Raw genomic sequence first — 18711 nt, 5'->3', positions numbered from 1 at the left:
AGAGGAGGGAGTGGGATACCCACACCTGGACTGGGGCAGGGATGGGGAGCACTGACCTCTGGCAGCAAAGCACAGGTAGGACAGAGCATGGGTCAGTGCAAGCTGCATTTGCTAATGCTGTAATGCACATCCCCTCTGCTCCTGCCAGCAAGCAGGTTACACTAGAAACATCAGAAAGATCCAGATGTGGGGGCGGGAAAATGCCATTGTTGCTGGAAGCACCACGGACTCCTCCATCCACACCACCACCCCGCAAGCTGCCGGTGGCAGAGGGCACCGGGCCCCTTCCCCTCCCGGCTGCAGGGCGAGGAGGGCAGGGGACACCAGCCCAGGGCAGCACCCCTTGGCAGAGCCACCGCGGGAGCTGGGGCCACACACCCAGAGCCAACATGACACAGCGTCAGGCTGCCACATCCTGCAGCAGCCACCGCTCCTCCAGGCTGACGTCAGCCTCCGCAAGAGCTGGCAGGCAGGACATGCTGTGCATGCCGGCCGCGCTGCTCCCAGACACCGCCTGGCTCCGGCACACACTGTGGCCTGTGTTCCTCACAGCCACGACTCATCCACAAATTGAATTTCACCCTCGCACGCTCGGCAGGAAGGCACAGGTGCTGGAGAAGCCACCCTCCCCCTGTGCACATCTGCCCCACCCCGCTGCCGAGCTCCAGAGGAGCTGCTGGGCACAGCCCAGTGGGCACAGGTGGCATCGGCTTGGGGCAGCACCACACCAGGCTCCTGGCTCCACACAGCATCCAAAACCTCCCATCTGCAGCTGAACGAGATAAAAGCCCATCCCAGAGTTCCTGGTTTCCCCAGAAACCCTACAGGCTTTTCCAGGAATTCTGGAAATGTACAGATTTGGTGTGTGCTCCATCCAGTAAGCAACCTAAAGAGTTTATCTAAACACAACCTAAAGGTGTGTGCACAGCCCGGACAGACGTGGTGTCTGTCACCTCAGACAGCCCAAGTGTGCCAAGGTGCAGCCCATGGTGCAGCCCAAGCCCATGAGAGCCTCAACCCAACCAAGAGGAGCAGCTTCCTTGAGCAGGGGAGCCTGCCCTCAACAAGGCCATCAGCTGCTCCCATTCCCAAACCAAAACCAAAGCTGGCGTGACTAAGCAGAAGACCATGGCAGCGCCCTGGACTGGAGCCTGCAGCCACAGCAGCTCCACAAAGTCTTGCTCAGGCAGCCAGGGCTCACTAGAGACTGTAGGTCAGGCAAGCCAGCAGCTAGAAAGGAAACCCATTCAAATTTAATCCAAAATGTATTTTCTATTTTCCCTTGTAAATTTATCCTCCCATATTTTCTATCTTCAAGCACAAAAAAAGCAGAAAGCCTAAAACCTCTGGCAAAAAAAATCCTTTAATGTGTTTTACTGCAAATACCACCTCATGCTAAGAAATAAGCTGGACCGGAGCAAATCAGGCAGCCTGGGGATGCCCTGTCTCTCCAGAGGGAGCAGAATGAAGCCAGACAGACAGGCATGCTGCAAGGACCAACAATGCCAAGCAAAGTCAAGTTCAAGTGCCAAGACTGTTCTCATGCTCCCTGCTGCTCCTCAGAAGTCCCCGAGCACAGCTCTGCCTCAGCAGATGCCCACTTGGAAGCATCGCTCCCGGCGGACACAGGAGGAGTTTTTTGTTACAAAGAGTAGGCAACCAAGTGGCTTCTCCTAAAGTCATGAGCATCAGAGTATACAGCAGCTCCCTGCCCAAATCTGCAATCTCAGATTCTCATCCAGAGACCCCAGGGACAACAGAGATCAAAAAGACAGGACAGAAACAGAGATTGTTTCTCTCCTGAGGCACAGGACAGCTGCTATCCAAGGGAAATTCTGGGTTTTGGTTGCAAGGACACCCTTGTGCTGCTGGCTGGACACTTCCTTCAGTCCTCTTGGAATTAATAAGGTTGAGAAACAGCATCCTCTTCATAAGCAACAACCTCACTTGACCTCACACTGCTGCCTGCCAGCCAAAACCCACAGGGGGACTGCTGGATCCCCAGCTCATCCCTGCATCCTCCTCTCCAAGCCCACTTCTCCCATAAGAAGCCAACTGCTTCCAAGCCAAGGCTTGCATCTTCCTGTTGTCCTTGCATGTCTCTGGGCTGCTCAGGAGCTGGAGAACAGCCTTTTGGCAACCCACATTTGCCAAGGTAAGGCTGAGCTGGACCCTCATGGTTAGCAGGACATGAGTCTTTTCTCATTTGAGGATAAAACCAGGAACAAAACTGACACTGATGTTTCCTGATGTGTATGAGAACAGGCAGAGAGAATGGATTGAAGGAGCAGGAGATGAAGATCAGATCTCTGGTGATCCCACAGTGCCTATCATGTGCAGCAAGTACCAGGGAATTGGGACAGCACTAAGATGAGACTCCAGCTCTGCTGCCAGCATGTCCGTGTGCCCAGGGAAGCAGAGGAAGCAGAGCTGTCAGGGAACACAGCAGGAAGGGATATTGCCATTCATTTTCCAACTGAATCACTACCTGATCAGTAGAAAAAAGCCTGTCAGAGGTCTCCTGGAAATGCCCTGTGAAGCCAAGGCTTGGTGCTTAGCACAGGTCCTGTATCTCCCAGCAGCTGCACCTCCATCATTTGGGGAGAGCATCCCATGCAGGGACTGCATCTGTCACCCTGTGCCAAGCTAAGGAACAGAATGGGGATAAACCCATCCTTCTTTACCAAAACCCAGAGCTCCCTCCTGGCTCCACACTGGTGAGCAGAATGTTATGAAAATAACAGAGCAGACCAAAAGTCCCCCTTGCTCTGTGTACTTGCAAGCAGTCAGAAGCACAAGCAATTCACAGCTCAGCAGCTGACCAAGCCAGAGGTGGATCTCAGTGTGTTTATTAGTTCTGGGGGAACCTCTTGTCCTTCTTGAAATCATCTCATTTCTCCTGAAACTAATGCAAGGTTTTGCTGTTCATGACACCTTGTTCTGAGGACTTTTGTGATTTGATAGCACATCTGCAAGAGGCAGTGCCCCTCCTCCTGTTTGGCACCTCCTGAGAGCTTAATTTGGTGTGACCTTGTACTTGTATGAAAATAAACAACGAACAGTTAACCTCTATCACTTCTCTCCTGGCCTCCTGCAGACACATCTTATCCATCTTCTGTTGTTCCTTTTCCAGCCTGAAGAACCCTGCCTTATTTAGCCATTTTTCTGCAAGAGGCCACCAGACCTCTGACCAACTCTGCTGCAACTTCCAGGCATTTGACTCCACAATGATCTCAACACCCACACATCTCTCCTGAGCTCCCTGTGGGCAGCTCTGGAGACAGAGACACAGAGCAACCCCTGTCCCTCTCCTCCATCACTGTCCCATGGGTCCTCAAGTTGCTCAGTGGTGCCTGGAGTTATGTGAGGGCAGAAGAAAGGCACAAAGACAGTTGGAGTCACACTTTCACCTCCACAACTCCTTTAGCACTGGGTGCCAGGACCAGGGCACGGACAGAGCCACCTCCATGGGGAGTGCCACACAGACATTTTGGCCACGTTACAGGCTTGGGTGTCTTCTCCCAGTCCTTTAGAGCTGCACCACTGCTTGTTGAAGGCCGAGTCCCTGCAGCTCCTCATCATCACAAAAGGGCATTCTCAGCAGTCCCCTCCCCAGGCCCATCTCAGAAGCCTCCTGAACAAACTCTTCCCAGCCCTCCCTGCCCTCAGCAGCCCAGGCCCAGACCCAGACAAGGTTTGTGCACTGTACAAGCCCTGTAACACGCCCTCTCTGCAACCTTTCCCAAACTTTGCCACCTGCTCTGCTGGCACGGCCAGAGCATCTGGCCACCAGGCAAAGTTTCAGCTCTGCTTGCCAGGCACCTTACAGGATACACTCGCACTGAGACACAGTTTGAAAATAACAGATGTTACTCCACTGTTCTGCATTTTGCAGTGTCAGGAACAAGGCTTCTTTACCAACAATCCTCTGAGCTCCTTGCCAAGGTGGTCTCATCCCAAACAGCACTCCCCAGCACAAAACCTTGCTCACAGACAGCCCCTGCCACGTGCTGTCCCTGCTGCCAGGCAGGCAACATGGCCAAAGGAATGTATTGCACGAGCAGAGTTTCCACACACAACTTCCAGACTTAGCAAGAACACAGGTTTCATCATGGACTGCAATACCACATGACTCCTGAGCCCAGACAAGCCTCTCAAACTGTGCATAACCTCCCATCCAGGGAAAGCCTCCAGGAGATACACAAACCAGACAGGACCCAGCAGCTGCAGCCAGAAGCACCCATGTCTTTCCACTGCTCCCTCTTCATCCCCGTTTCCTCTCAGTCAGACTCGCTCCGGGGTCTGAATGATGTGGGTTCAAACTGGCAGCTCTGGCAATTGCAGGACCATTTATTCATTCCCCTCACACCCACAGCAGAATCCTGCTGAGGCCAGCAGCACACAGTGCTGGTCACAGCCCGCTCCCTGCCCCCAGCTCTGGGGAGTACCACAGTGGGAGACCACCAGAGCGTTCAGTGCCCCACGCAGCACCACCCAGCTCAGCTCAGCTCAGTCCTCAGCCCCAGCTCTCCTCGGGTGCCCTGGTACAGGATCCAACCTGCCTCCTCCTGCTGACGTGCCCTGTGCTGCCTGCGACCCCCTCTCCTCTGTGCTGACCCAGAGCCACAACGCCCTTGGCTGCCTTTCAAAGCACTCTCAGTGGCAGCCAATAACCACAGACCACAGCAGAGGACCTGGGATCCCACAGGGAGCTGCTAACTTCCATCCCAGCGCCACTGGGACTTCTAAGGACTGAGCCAAGCTGTCCCTGCCCCATCTCTCTGCACAGCCCCAGGATGGCAGACACACAGACCCTCTGTGCTCTGCTCTGAGATTCCACAGGCTCCTCTGCAGCTCCACAACTTGTTGCACAGACACACGCTCCATGTGCCCATCCTCACCACCTCCCACAACCCTTCCACCCTTCCACTGTTACTGGATCCCTCCAGCTGCCACCAGTGCAGCAGGGACACTTCCACACTGCTCTGCCTGAGGCCACAGCAGCTCCTGGACAGCCAGGAGAGCTTCCTTTCCCCCCTGCCTGCTGCAAAGAAATAGCTTCTAGCAGGCAGGATACAGGAAGATGGCAGCAAATTGCTTGGGAGGCAGCAGACTGCTGTGGCTGGGGTTTAGGAGCTGGCTGAGCTGATGCTGTTTGGGAATTGTTTAGATGGAGCTTACAGGCTTGATGACCTCGAGGTCCCTTTCTTGTCTTAGGTGTCCTAAAACACCTCCTCCCTTGACACAAGGGCCAACATGGACCTGCCAGAGGATTTTGGCAGTCACTATCTCCTTGCTCTTGCTGGCGGACGTGATCCTGATCAAAAGACACCTGGAACAAATCCCTGTCTGTGTTGGACGTGAGCACCCAGAGCAGCCCCCACAGGGAGCCAGGACAGACACAGCCACCACATCTGGAGCCTCAGCACAGTGCTCTGCCAATTCTCACGCTGCCTTGTGAAGCTTTGGCAGGCCCCTGTCCCTGCTCAGTAGCTCCACTCGTGACTCCCAGGTTCTGGCTGCCCTCACCACCCTGCTCTCAAGCACCTTCCCTCCTGCCCTTTGGGACAAAAGCCTCTACACAGGGTCTGGAAAAGAAACATCCCAGATGAAAAGGGATGAAAGGATGCAGGGTAACCCCCTTGGCTTGGGCTCAACCTTCCTCTCTAACAAGGCTGCCCCAGATGCTCACTGCTGTCGAGTGTGGGCACTTGGAGGCTGTGCAAGGCAGCACCACGCAGATCCTGCAGCTCCCATTTCCTCAGCACAGCGCTGTGCAGGGCCCTCACGCCCATGCCCAAGGGCTGCCCTGCACGCTGGCAGCTCCTGCCCGTGCTCTGGGGGTTGAGAGCTGCGTGTTTGCAGGTGTCCAACCAAACTCCACATCCCCACCGCACGCGTAACCATGGCAACTGCACATGCGAGTGGCAAAGCCTCGAGCCCGGCTAACTGCAAATGCAAATGAAGCAAACACATGCACTGTGCTAAAAGTGTGACCTCTAAATGTCAGCCTTTAACCATTTTGCAGACACTAGCTCTGGTGGCGGCCACCTGCAGCCTGCAGAGCAGGAGGAGCTCTGGTTCCATTGGGGACCTCTGGGTGCCCAGCCCTGCGCCAGGTGTTGGCATGGGTGCTTGGGGGCACCCCTGGCACAGGCATTTCCCAGAGCTAAGAGTGACTCCTGCCTTGGCAACCTCTCTGAGGACACATCCACTCCTAACCCAGCTGGCAGATGCTCCCAATTCCACAGAGGACCCTGGTTTGCAGGGAAAGGAAGGTCCCACCAGGCTGACACAAAGCACGGCCAGCACAGGGGCTCGTGGGGAGCTGGCTCTGCCATCACCTGGGGCCGAGCCAGCAGCAGCATCAGATGAGGCACTCTCAAAGGATGGAAGGAAAATCCCAGCCTTTCAGGGATGTCATGTCAGAGCCACCTCCCTAAGGGAGGTCTGTGGCCTTGGGAAAGGCTGCTGGTAGAGGCATAAGGAAGTGTCACCGTTTGGGAGAGTGTGGTCCAGACACTGACTGGCTGGACAAAGACCTCAGCTCCCTCCCTCATCATTTCTCTCCCTTGCTGCTGGCAGCACGGGATGCAGACAGACCCCAGCACTGACCATCACCCACCACACCTGTCCTGCTCCATGGCTTCGAGCACCACGGGGCCAAGCTCAGGTGAACGGTGCCATCTCCAGCCACAGCACATCGCTGGGGCCACCAGCACCCCCTGCAGCCACCACCCTGCTCAGGGACGGGTGGGTGGATGGATGAATGGGTATCTGGCCTGCTGCCCTGCTCAGGGATGAGTATGGCCAGCTGCTTGACAGCAAGCCTGCCTTCAACTCGGTCCCTGGCCCAGGAGAGAAACAGGGAATGTCCTTTCACTCCAGGAGCCCAATGGCTAATGTCATTCCTAATGCTATGCCAAATAAACCGAGCCTAGGGGATCTCCTGCCTGCCCTTGACCCAGGGATGCTCACACCAGCAGCCTCATGCCTGTCAGCACCAGAAGCATCCTTGCACCCCAAATAACCTCCCAGGACCTACACCAGCACCCCCAGTACCTACAGCACACCACAGACACCCCGCAGCCCCGGGGAGGATCCTAATCCCCGGAGTGGGAGCGCTCCAGCCCGGAGAGCCCCCGCTCCCCGCTCTGCGCTGGCTCTGCCGGGCCGGGCCGAGCGGGACCGGGCGGCCCGGCGGATGCGGGGCGGGGGCCGGGATGCGGCCGCGCAGCTGAGGCGGGCGCACAATCCCCCTTTCAGCACGTCGCCATGGCAACCCGCCGGCTCGCCGCGGCCGCTCATCCGGCCCCGTTAACCCTCGCCGGTACCCGCCGCCGCCGCGCTCGGCCCCACCCGTTAACTCCCGCCCCGCCGCGGCCCCGATCCGACGCCCGACTCCGGGATCGCGACCCCAGCCCGGACCACCCCTCTGCCCGAGAGCCCCGCGGCCGGAGCGGCGGCCACCCGCATCCCCGCGCCGTGGGGCCGGTCCGGTGCCGTCCGGCCGCCCTCCCCATCGCGGGCCGCCGCGGGCCGGGCCGTGCCGGTCCGTGCGGGGCGGGGCGGGGCGGGCGCACTCACCGTCGGGGGCGGCGGCGCGGCTGGGCCATGCCGGTGGCGGCGGCGGCTGCCCCGCGCTCCGCTCAGTCCGGCCCGACCCCGCACCGGGAGCGCGCGGCGCGTGCACGGCGGAGGCGGGCTGGGGAGGGGCCGTCCCGCAACACCCCTTCGCTGCCGCCGCGCTGCCCGGCACCGGCACCGGCACCGGCACAGGCACCGGTCCGCCCTGATCGGACATGCCACGGCCCCGCCGCCGAACCGGCCCGGTACCGCACGCCCCGGCACCTGCACCGCCCTGCTCGCTGCGCCGAGGGGATGCCGCACCCGCAGTTCGGTACCGCGCCCTCCGGGTACCGGCACCGGGCGCACCTGCACCCCGGGATCCGCCAGACCCCCCAAATCTGCCCTGGTCACCGGCCATGGGCGGAGGGGGTCACCCCCACCTTCCCGACCGGGACACCTGCACAGCCTGGGGCTCCCCGCGCCACCCCAGTAAACGACCCCATCTGTGGGGGCACCCCGGCACGGCCCCGGGCACCCTGCACTGTCCTGTGCATGCAGAATCCCGCCCCGGTCACTCTGCAAGGGTCCCTTTCCCCCCTCACACAGCCCTGTGTGTCCCGGCACACCCCAGGCAGCTGGAACACCTTCAGCCCGGAATATTCCCCACAACCAGGGAGCCGTCCCCGCCTCTCGCACTGCCCCGCAGTGCCCAGCGGGGCCAGGGAGGATTCAGCAGGTGCTCGGTATGGGCTGCCCCATCCCAGGCTCAGCCCTGCCACGCACCGGGCTTCAGTCCCAGCAGCCACAGCCCCACAGGCTCCCAGCACCGCGCAGCAAGACCCGGCACCTCTGTCATTCCCCTTCCCAGGATGGGGGTATTTTCCCCTCCCACTCGTGGCCTCCTGGCAGGAGCCGCCTCTCCTACAGCCTGCCGCTGCCCGTAGCAATGTTTCAGTCTTGCCTGATGGGATTACAGAAATCATTTGAAACAGGGCATGGATTTGGGTCTTGATGGATGTATCTGATTGCTGCCTCCCTCTGCCATTGCCAAGGTAGCATCGGCTGCGGTGCCTCCACAGAGCAGGCACCATTTCCTGTTTAAGATGTTTGCATGGCAGCGTCTGAAGGGCAGCAATTAATTTCGAGTCTCCCACACACCTCTGGCACCTGCGCTGAATCTGTGAATGTGCAGTGGCAGGGAGATCCCTGCACCCCAGTACAGGTCGGGCTTCACCTGCCCCAGTGCCTTCCAGCTCTGCTGCAGAGCAGGGCAGAGCTTTCCTGCTTCTCCTGCCCTGCTGCCTCTCCCAGGGACTGCTGATGGGTGGTTAGCAGCCTGACTGGTTCTGTTGCTGGCCTGTTATACACAGGATGTATATAGGGTATACCAATATAGCTCACCCTATTTATACATATATAGATATATATATATAGAGAGAGAGAGGGTGATCTGCAAGCTGCCACCCACTATGCCATTGAGCAGACAACAGGGTCCAGCATTGCCTGGGATGGATGCACAACCCTGCTCTGTGCTTATCAGGGTTCATTGGCTTGGAGAAGCATCTTGAAGGGGGCCCTGGGCCGAGGCTGAGCTGCCCTGCAGCAGGCAGGGCATCAGGCATAGCTCCCTGGGTCCTGCTGCCCAGCCAAACCAGGCCAGGATGGGGTGATGAAGCATGGCTGCAGTGGTGCCTCGTGGCCCACTCCCCACCACGAGCACTGCAGGAGAGCTGAGGACTCACACAGCTGCTCCACGCCCAGCTTCAGTTGCTTGACTGAGCAGCGTTCGATTTTCTTGCACAACACCAGTTCTGACAGTGCTTGACAAGCCACCTTTGCCCAGGGTGTGCTCCATGGGGACCCTCTGTGCCAGGCTGCTGGGTGGGGTGGATGTGTAGGGCAGAGCCTGCTTCAGCCCATCCATCCACCCCAATGCATCAAGATTTGTTGCTATCTCGGCTTCTCCTCAGCTGCTGGGCACAGCCCGTGTGGCAGCGCCTGCAGGGAGCCCAGCATGGAGCAGGCACACCCCCACACCACCCTCCCCCTGCGCTGGTGGCCGCAGCAGGGCAGCTGTGTGCATTACTCAATGGGCAGTGTGTATTAAAATGCCCCCGGTCGCCTCTGGCTCTGTCACAAGCAGCGTTTAGCCACGACTCGGAGAAGGAGCAGAAGGGCTGGAAGCTGTCAGACCTGCTTAAAACGGCCGCGGCTCAGTGCTAATGTGCAGCACAGCAGCTGCAAGGCACGTAGCCAGGCCAGGCAGAGCACAGCTCCCCAGACGGCCCCGTGCTGTGACCAGATCCTGCACTGGTCCCCACGTCCCCCTGCAATCTCCTGCACCCACTCAAAACCTCCGGGCAGCCACCGAGGGTTGTGTGGGATCTCGGGCACTGTGGCAGCCCGGCGTCTGTCACCGCAACAGAGCTCTGGAGTGCTGCTCATCCCACACAGCCCCGGCCTGCCAAGCGGCTGACACAGCTGGGGGAAGCCTTTTGCCAGAGGAAGAGCACGGCCAGCGCTGTTGCGATGCAATAAAGGGTCCCGTGGCAGCAGGCACTTGGGCACAGGAAGGGACAAGTCATCTCCTTTCTCCCAGGGGTGGCTCCTGGGGTGCTTTCACCAGATTTCCCCCCCTTAGAGCTCACAGCAGGTCAGCACCGGCCCCGGTGCTCTGCAGCGCTCCCGTCCCAGCCGTGCAGGGCCCCACCTGTCCGGCACGGCTGTGCTGCCTCCAGCCCGCTCCGGCTGCTGCAGAGCCGCCCCCTCCCACCTCCGGCGCGGCAGCGATGCAGAAGGAGCATCCAAGATGCCGCTTGGCGCAGGCTCAGCTGCCTCGCAGGGCCGGCAGGGGAGGGGGCTGTCGGCCATGACCGCACACAGCAGGATGAGGGGCATGGCGTGGGCAGGGACAGCGCCCGGTGTCCGCGGGCAGCGGCCGCTCCGTGCCCGCCACAGCCCGGCAGGGTGAGGAGAGCAGAGTCCTCCTGCCGCAGCCCTCGGAGCACGGGCCGCTTGCACAGCCATGGAGCTGGGCTGCCAGCTCTGGGGCACCTGCACGGCCATGGAGCAGGGCTGCCAGCTCTGGGTCACCGAGCAGGGGCCACCCACACAGCCACGGAGCAGGGCTGCCAGCTCTGGGTCACCCACACAGCCACGGAGCAGGGCTGCCAGCTCTGGGGCACTGCACAGCCATGGAGCAGGGCTGCCAGCTCTGAGTCACCCACACAGCCATGGAGCAGGGCTGCCAGCTCTGGGTCACCTGCACAGCCATGGAGCAGGGCTGCCAGCTCTGGGTTACCCACAAATTCTCTGGGGAATGCAAGAGGCAGCTCAGGGCTGTGCCCCAGGCTGCTCTGCATGCAAGGGGACAAGCAGGGATGCAGAGGGAGCAACCCTCTGTCCCCATGAACAACTGAGTCACCTCCATCAGGCCAGCAACGCCTTCCATCGGTCCTGGCCAGAGCCTGGCACTGGTGCAGGTGTTTGGGGACAAGCAGGGCAGAGGGCATGTGGTGCCAAGCAAGCCCCAGAGAGCAGAGAGCAGCTTCACCTGTGCTCCCAAGCGAGGAAAGGGCTCAAGCTCCAGTTCTTGGGACAGCAGACACAGGCCCATCAACGAGGACACTGCCATCCCTCTCAGCTCTCTGAGCTTGCATTCATGCAGTTGCCCACCCTCCAGAACTACTTGCCCTCAGATGAAGATTAGGTGCAGCTCCTTGCTGAGTCCTTGTGGCCTCACCCTATCCCACACAGATGGGACAAAAGGAAAAGTTACCACAGGGACCACAGGTCCAACTCCTGAGGAAGAACCTGAGAGGCGAAAGGTGCTGGTGGCTTCCAGGTTCAACAGACAGCAAGAGCAGCAAGCACCAAGATCAAACCTCATGGCAGCAGGCTGCACTAGGCAGGGCAGAAGTTCAGAATGCACATTTCCCATGCAGAGAAACCCTGGCTGTCAGGAAGGAGCTAACAGAGGAGGCTTGGTGCTTCTCAGCCAAACCCTGTTGTGATGAGAAGCAAGAAGCAGCACTGAATGCACTCAGTCTGCAGCTCCTCCTAGACTGCAGAGGTAAGGAGCTTGAGCATCTCTGTAACTGCTGTGGTGGGGAAGCTGGGCTTGTCAGAGCTCAGAATTACCTTGCTACAGAAGTCCCTCTTCGCTTTATACCAGTGTCCTGGTGAAACATGCAACAGCACTACCAGTAAAGCCCTTAATCAACATATAAATCCTACAAAGCTTGTACAAACCTTTGCAAGTATGTGAACACCAGCTTATGAAATAAACAGGGAAGAGCTTTCCTTCCCAAACAAAACTGTTTAGCCTTCACAAAAGCTAAAAATGCAGACATTAGTTCTATTCAGGAAGAGATGAAGACCATGTGTGGAGGGTGCTGCTGGGCTGTATTGGGAGGAGTGCTGAGGAGGAAAGGCAGGCTCTGAATGCACACTCAGTTTGCAAAGTAAGCTCTCTGTATTCATCCGAGAATGTCTGCAGTATGGAGTTCATCTGGTATAAATAAAGTACAAAATTTTACAATGTCTTAATCATTATTTTAACAAAAATACTAAAAACTGAGTAAAAACTGAAACCAAAGTGGGAAGGGAGACTATCAGCCACAAGGGATGTCCATAAACATTTGTAGAAATTGGAGAGTAAAAACACTTTCTCTGTACAATAAAATGCTCCTCCTGGCATCTCCCTGTGAGACAGCAGCAGCACTGGGGGCACAAGGACAGAGGCTGGGGCTGCCTCAGAGTGTGGGTCAGGCTGAAGAGGCTGTATCCATCCACAGTGAAGTCTCCTTCCTGAAGTGCCACACGTCAGTAGCGTCCAAATGGGTTGTTGTTCTGCTGTGTCTGTGTATCTGTTGAGGTCAAGATAAACAGTCACAAGGTGTAGTTCAGAAAAGAGATTCCCCTCCCCACATCACCAGTGCAGCATGAGGAGTGTCACAGGCCATGAGTAGGGAAATGTAACCAAGGTGGAACTCCCCGTGCTGCAGATCTGCCTGAGCCTTTGGGCAGCAGCATAGCCAGGATCCCACATTCCTTCAGGAAGAGAGAGATATGTCCTAGTCCTGATCCTGAAGTTTCCAGGGAAAATCTCTCCATCCCTCATGGTGGAATTAGAGGACCATAACAAAGCCCTGAAAGGTGGCAAGTAGCTGGGAGGATGAGTTTATGGATTAATTATTTCTGATTTTTAAAGTAAGTCAGCTCTATAAAATAACACAACTTCTGCAACCATACAAGCTACTGAGCTAGCTACTGTCACTCATCCTAAAGCACTCCCAGAAATCAAAAGTTTCACAGAAATTTTCCCTGGCTTCCTGTCAGTATCTCCATACAGGCCCAAAGGACTTCCAGATGGCACAAAGGCAGGAAATATAGTAAAGTTACATTCAAGAACCTCATGAACTTCCAAACTGCTGGGACTGTTGTTTTGTGATTTACAACGCTCACAGTATCTATGGGTACTGTCTGATAGATACAATTCTGTAGTTCTTTTTCCTGAAACATCACCCTAAGCCACTAAGTAAAAGGAGATGAGTGTAACCTGGCTGGCCTGCTGCTTTTTCAACTCTTCTGGACATTCAGGATACCCTGGAGCCTCCCAAGGTAACCTATCCTGAGCCAAAAACACCTTTGTCCCCCTCCTGCAGGCTGGTCTTCCTGCTTTCCACTCCATCCCTGACACTACAAATAACAACTCCAGATGCTTCCAGGGGGAGGTGATGCAAACCCAAGGAGGCAGCATGGAAGCTGAATGCTGACACAAGGCTGCACTGGACCCACACACCTATTCAAGATACAAGAGCTCCATTTGCTGTACAGAAAGGCTACAAAAATATGGCTGTTTTGCTATATTCAGATTCTTATACAAGGTCTTCCTATACTTGAATGTCCTGGCTGAGATCCTTCGGCACAGACTTATCGTTTGTTAATCAGGCTAGTGGGAAGCTTAACTGGTTTGGGGAGGTTTTTAGCCACAAGGACTAAGAATTTTCCATCAGGGAACAAGTACAAGCACAATTTCCCAGTCCCCTACTCCACACATTACCAGGTCTGGCACAGTCTCACTCTAAATGGAAAAAAAAAATCAACTATCAACTGCTGTCCATTTTTGAGCATTTTCATAGCATTGCTGCCATTTTTACAGCAGTAAAGCCAGTAAGGTGACAGAAGACAGTGACAGCAGACAATTCAGAAGGGAACAGCACAGACCCTGAATTCTGTGTTGTGATCCTCCAGTCAGTAATTCAACACAGATTATAGGAATACAGTGCCAGACTGAACAACATCTATGCCATTACCCTGTTGTAACCACCACAAACACAGCAAGTGCACAGCTACACTTCCCAGAGTACCCCTCCTGCCTCCAAGGAGTCTTGTCTGGCTCACAACACAACCACAGTGTCTCTGGGTCATCCACCAAGTGATTGCTCCAGGATTACAGCCTCCCTGTGCCCCTCAGAGGTCACCTGCAGCACAGAAAATACCCCCAGATGATGTGAAAGCTGCACACTGGATCCTTTCAGGAAAGCTGTGTGGCTACAAAGGTTCAGCTCCCTTGTCCCTCTGCAGGCAGCAGGAGGAAGGTCTGGAAGGTTGCTCAGAGGCTGGCAAGCACTGCCCTCCCTGCTGCTGTGTCCCCTTGGGCTGGTAGCTCTAAGCCCTGATGCCACCTCCCTGCCAGCACAATTTATGTCCTCAGACAGAGAGTCTGGCTCGGCCTGGCTTCTCTACACCAGAGTACCTGCAACAGAAAACAGCAGGGAGGAGACTAGCAACAGGATCAAGAACACTCAGGCTTACTGGAAAGCTGCTGCTGAAGCTGTCGAACCAGAGCAGCTGTTTGCTGCTGCTGCTGTGTCTGCTGAAGGCCCTGGCGCTGGAACTGTAAAGAGAGAAACACAGTTACAGCCACACCACCTGGCTGGCAGCCTCAGCATCCACACAGGCCCTGGGAAGCTCAGGGAGGGAGACAGGGGGGTGCAGGTGGAGCCCTGCTGGGTCCCTGTGCCTCTGAGAACACTCACAATGGGCTGCTGGGGGGGAAGAGCCTGCATGCCCAGCCCCGGGGGCTGGCCCTGCGCCTGTGGCTGAGGCACTGTGGACACCTGGGGCTGCTGCTGGGGCTGGGGCTGAGGTGGCTGGGGCTGCTGCTGCTGCTGTTGCTGCTGCTGTTGTTGTTGCTGCTGCTGTTGCTGCTGTTGCTGCAAAGACAAAAGAGAAGGGAGCATCAGGGAACTGCCAGGGTAATGCACACAGCACCGGGGCACAGCAAGGGCTTAATGGGGAATGATGTTCCATGCAGTAAAACACCCCCATACACCATTTTCCTTACAGGAACCTAAATTACTCAAATTTCACCAGGTCTCCACCCCAGGCTGAGAAATGGCAAGAAATACAGAGACAGTAACAAAGCTTTCTGCAAGATGAGGTATTGACAGATGACAGGAAGAGAACTCTGAGTCTACTGGTCATTACTAGGAGCAAACAAGGTACAAGAAGAGAAAACTAAGAACTCAAAAGGTTGGCTGGTTCATCTCTTGCCTCCCAGTTAAAATCAACAATAATGAATAATGAGTATTTGCCTGACTCATTCTCAGATTCTTTTCAGAGGTAGGAACAGAGCTCCTATAATCTCCTTACACAGTCCACTCCAGGTCAGCTACTCCTACTACTGGAGTTTTCCCTAATCTCTACCCTGAATTTCACATGTTGTGTTTTAAGGCCATTTCTAGTCCTACAGCCTAGGGATAAGAAGAGATAAGGGATTTTTTTTCTTTCTTTTTAAGATAAAAAATGTGGAGACTTATCTCTCCTGTTGTCTTTGTCTCTCTAATGCAACACAACCACCTATTTCAGACTTTCCTTCTCAGTCCTGTCCCCCAACTCTTCAATCTATCTTGCTGTCCTTCCCTGCCACTCATGACAGCTGGTGTTACACTTCAATAAAAGGATGTGGATAAAACTGGATTCAGTGCTCAAAACCAAATGTTTACAGAATTAGTTATGCTGAGAAGAATATTCAGTGTGTTGGAGTCAGAACATACCCATAAATCTCAAGGTTTTTCATTTCTCCTAATTTTCAGACAATTCTCCCATCTGTCAATACAGTTTTTAACTCTCTAGATAAAAAAATCCTAGCAGAAATAAAAAAATACTAATGCTATCACAACAAACCCAATGTGGTGACGGTAGGTACAGCTCCAATCACTGACTCAAAAGCACAAGGTTCAAACCTTGAACAGACTCAGAAAACAAACAAAAATACAATCAGGAGAAGGAACAGTGTCTTATGAAAGAAGGTTAGGAAAACCTGACCTTTGGAAGCTGCAAGTGCTCCTTGGGAATGTACATTGGGCAAATAACAGTGAGAAAGAACAGGCAATAAACAGGACACAGTGGACAACAATAATTCATGTAAGAACAAGTCATGAACACATTGGATCAAGGATTCAGTCCAAAGGGAGTGAGTTTCTAGAACAGCTTCCAACTTCTACCAGTTTGGTCACAGGTTCCTGACATGGATGCTGTGACCTAGGTACAGAAGAAAGCAAATGACTGACTACATGAGCAGGATACCAATTTCATGTCCTGCCTGCTTGCAGCAGCTGTCTACCAAACCACATAAGACAAATCAGAGGGCCACCCATCCTTTCCACAAGCCACTGCATCATGAAAATCAGCTCTAGCACCAGGCAGCTGGCACATCTCAGGTAACACAGGAGTCACACTAATGGGACAGCTTGGCCACTCCACCTTTGTGGGTTTTTTAAGCAACCAAGCAAAGTCAGCTAAAAGCTGAAGGTATACATGAAGTTACTGAGCTAGGAGAAGTGTCAGCAATTTGTATGAGGCATGTTCTTCTAAATATGAGTGATGGAGAATGCTAAAAGAAACTCAAAGTGAACAGTCAGGGGGTGCTACTTATCGAAAGGACTAAAAGCTGCTGACCATGCCAGAGGCAGTTCTCTTGTCCAGTGCAAGGCAGCAATTCTCAGATACTGCTGACTGCAGCTCTCTGCAGGAGCCACTGTCTCACTCAGGCCACTCTCTGAACAAAGACTCAGCACTCTGTGCTGTGTAAAGCCTCCCCATATTCCACAGGTTTGCTAGGCATTGGATTCACCAATTCAACTATTTGTGTTTTTCTGTCAATTCAATACATTTCTGTAATTCCTAGAAATGTATCTTTATTTCACGTAAGAATATTCACAAGATTATAATGCAAACCCATGGAATACTCATGTCTGTTGAGTCATGCCTTGTGATCTTCTTTGAACCTAGAGAGCTGGGTCTAACAGTTGGCTTTGGATCAGTTTTTCACCACCTGCTCTAAGAAAGGGAGTGAAATGATTCATGCCAGATTTTCTGCCAATGGAAACTGTAACCAATACTTATTTTGATCTGGAGAAATGCAGACATGCCCCTAAAGATGATCTTGAACAACTTTCCTGCTCTTTTGTGGACAGGGGGCTTTTCACTTTGTTTCTAGCTCCTGCCACAATTGTACAACAACCTTCTGCACAATCCACTGGCTCAGCTGGAGCAGGAAGAGGTGGGACACAGGCCAGAGGACTGAACAGACTTTTAGCTCATGCTGGGTGACTGGCACAAGGCAGGGCAGCAGGAATCTCCATCAGGAGTGGCCAGCTCTAAGGAAGGGAAAACTGCTGAGCAAATTACCACAGACAGCCCCCAAGAGAGTGACATCCTTCCTGACACAGAGGAGCAGAGGTAAGCAGCACTGGGCAAGCCTCCTCCAGCTCCAGCAGCCTTCCTCCTGTCAGCAACCACTCACCCTCAGCATCTGTTGTTGCTGCTGCTGCCTCAGGTACTGCTGCTGCTGTTGGTCAGGAAGGATCTGGCTGGGTCGGATCCCTGAGGGGACTCCCTGTGGACCCAAATGGTTCATCCCACTCATCATGGGGGTCTGCTGTATTGACTGATGAGGAAACCTGCAAGACAGAAGGACAGAAGCTCATGGAGTAAAGGATTCACAGGCAGCCAGCTTTCCTTAATCCAAACACAACTTCTGGCATCAATGAGACAGCCCAAACAGCCCCCTGCAATCCACGCTGTCTCTGCAGAAAGGTGAGGGACACAAAGGCCTCTCAAAGGTTTAATACAATCTGTTTTTCTACAAGCCTTAAGTAATAGTTATCATCTGTTCTGCATGGCTTTCCTGCTGGATTTATTCCTGCTCAGGAACAATGGAAATCTCAGACTTAGCCCTTTGATGGTGATCTGTTGGTTAGATTTAAAACCAAAACTCTGACTTTTCCAGGTAATTTTTCCTCCCACTTTTCTATGCCATCTTTCTCTGGCTAGTAACACAATTTCCTGCCTACAACTAGCATTTCCAAATTCCATCCTATCTCTCTGTTTCTTCCCAGGACAGAAAGCTGTATAAAGATGTTTCTCTGAGGAAGCAAAGTACAGCACGAAGAATGTGCTTTTCAGAGTTTGCTGTTAAGAGTTGTGTGAGCAGAGCAGGAAAACCCTTAATGAAATAGAGCTTATTAACATCCCCTGTGGCAGGAGGTACCTCTGTGTGTTGCCCAAGGTGTGCCCATAGCCGGGGGCCTGCTGGTGCACGTAGCCACTTGGTCTCTGCTGCATCTGTCTAACAGGATCCACTAGAGCAGGATTAGAGCTGGGGTGGGAATTCTGATAGGGCTGACCAGAATAGGAAGGAGGCACCATCGTGCCTGACTGGGAGGGGTGCTGCTGAAGGCCTATGTGGGAGACGTAGGGAGTGTAACCCTGAAATGAAACAAAAAGGTCTTTTTTAGTCACGGGGTGAAAAGGAATACAGAACGTAGGATATCAGCCTCCTGTAAATACTGTCACAGAAAAGCTCATTAGGGAGAAGAGCCAAGAGCTTTTGGGTTTAGCAGCAAGAACAAAGCTGCTGCCCTGTGCTGGAGGCAGATTCCAGCCCTTCCTGCAGTCACTGCAACTCACCTGGGAGGGCTGCAGAGCTCCATAAGACGGGGTTGGAGCCATTTGGCGCACAGGCTGCTGGCCCATTATGCCCTGGCCCTGCTGGAAGGCAAGAGAGAAGCATTTTTTCCAACATCTCCAAAGGGCAGGAACACTGCTGCTCTCTTCTCAGCAGCTCCCACT

The 18711-nt window shown here is 54.6% G+C and overlaps 2 protein-coding genes across 7 annotated transcripts in view; both read right to left on the bottom strand.

The window, feature by feature from the left end:
- NLGN3 (neuroligin 3) overlaps positions 1 to 8448 on the bottom strand; it is a 38430-nt gene extending 29982 nt beyond the window's left edge. For 2 of the 5 annotated variants that reach the window (XM_063416650.1, XM_063416654.1), the window contains exon 1: positions 7588 to 7732. The gene's annotated coding sequence lies outside the window, so the exon portion shown is untranslated. Of the gene's footprint in view, positions 1 to 7587; positions 7733 to 8352 lie in introns of those variants that run through there. The other 3 variants (XM_063416653.1, XM_063416655.1, XM_063416651.1) reach the window with 2 other exon arrangements.
- A 3572-nt stretch (positions 8449 to 12020) lies between these two features.
- The window catches only part of MED12 (mediator complex subunit 12), a 35946-nt gene continuing 29255 nt past the window's right edge, over positions 12021 to 18711 (bottom strand). The window contains exons 39-44 of one of the 2 annotated variants that reach the window (XM_063416644.1): positions 18550 to 18630; positions 18131 to 18348; positions 17384 to 17540; positions 14613 to 14789; positions 14389 to 14470; positions 12021 to 12437 (exon numbers count right to left, since the gene is read on the bottom strand). In XM_063416644.1, the coding sequence (XP_063272714.1) occupies positions 12394 to 12437; positions 14389 to 14470; positions 14613 to 14789; positions 17384 to 17540; positions 18131 to 18348; positions 18550 to 18630 (759 nt within the window). In that variant the 3' untranslated portion in view covers positions 12021 to 12393. The remainder of the gene's footprint in view (positions 12438 to 14388; positions 14471 to 14612; positions 14790 to 17383; positions 17541 to 18130; positions 18349 to 18549; positions 18631 to 18711) is intronic. The other variant, XM_063416645.1, reaches the window with a different exon arrangement.

Source organism: Prinia subflava, chromosome 20 (assembly GCF_021018805.1).
Source record: "Prinia subflava isolate CZ2003 ecotype Zambia chromosome 20, Cam_Psub_1.2, whole genome shotgun sequence".
Taxonomy (NCBI): domain Eukaryota; kingdom Metazoa; phylum Chordata; class Aves; order Passeriformes; family Cisticolidae; genus Prinia; species Prinia subflava.
Note: the sequence above shows the minus strand (reverse complement) of the source record. Positions and strands in the feature narration are given on the sequence as shown.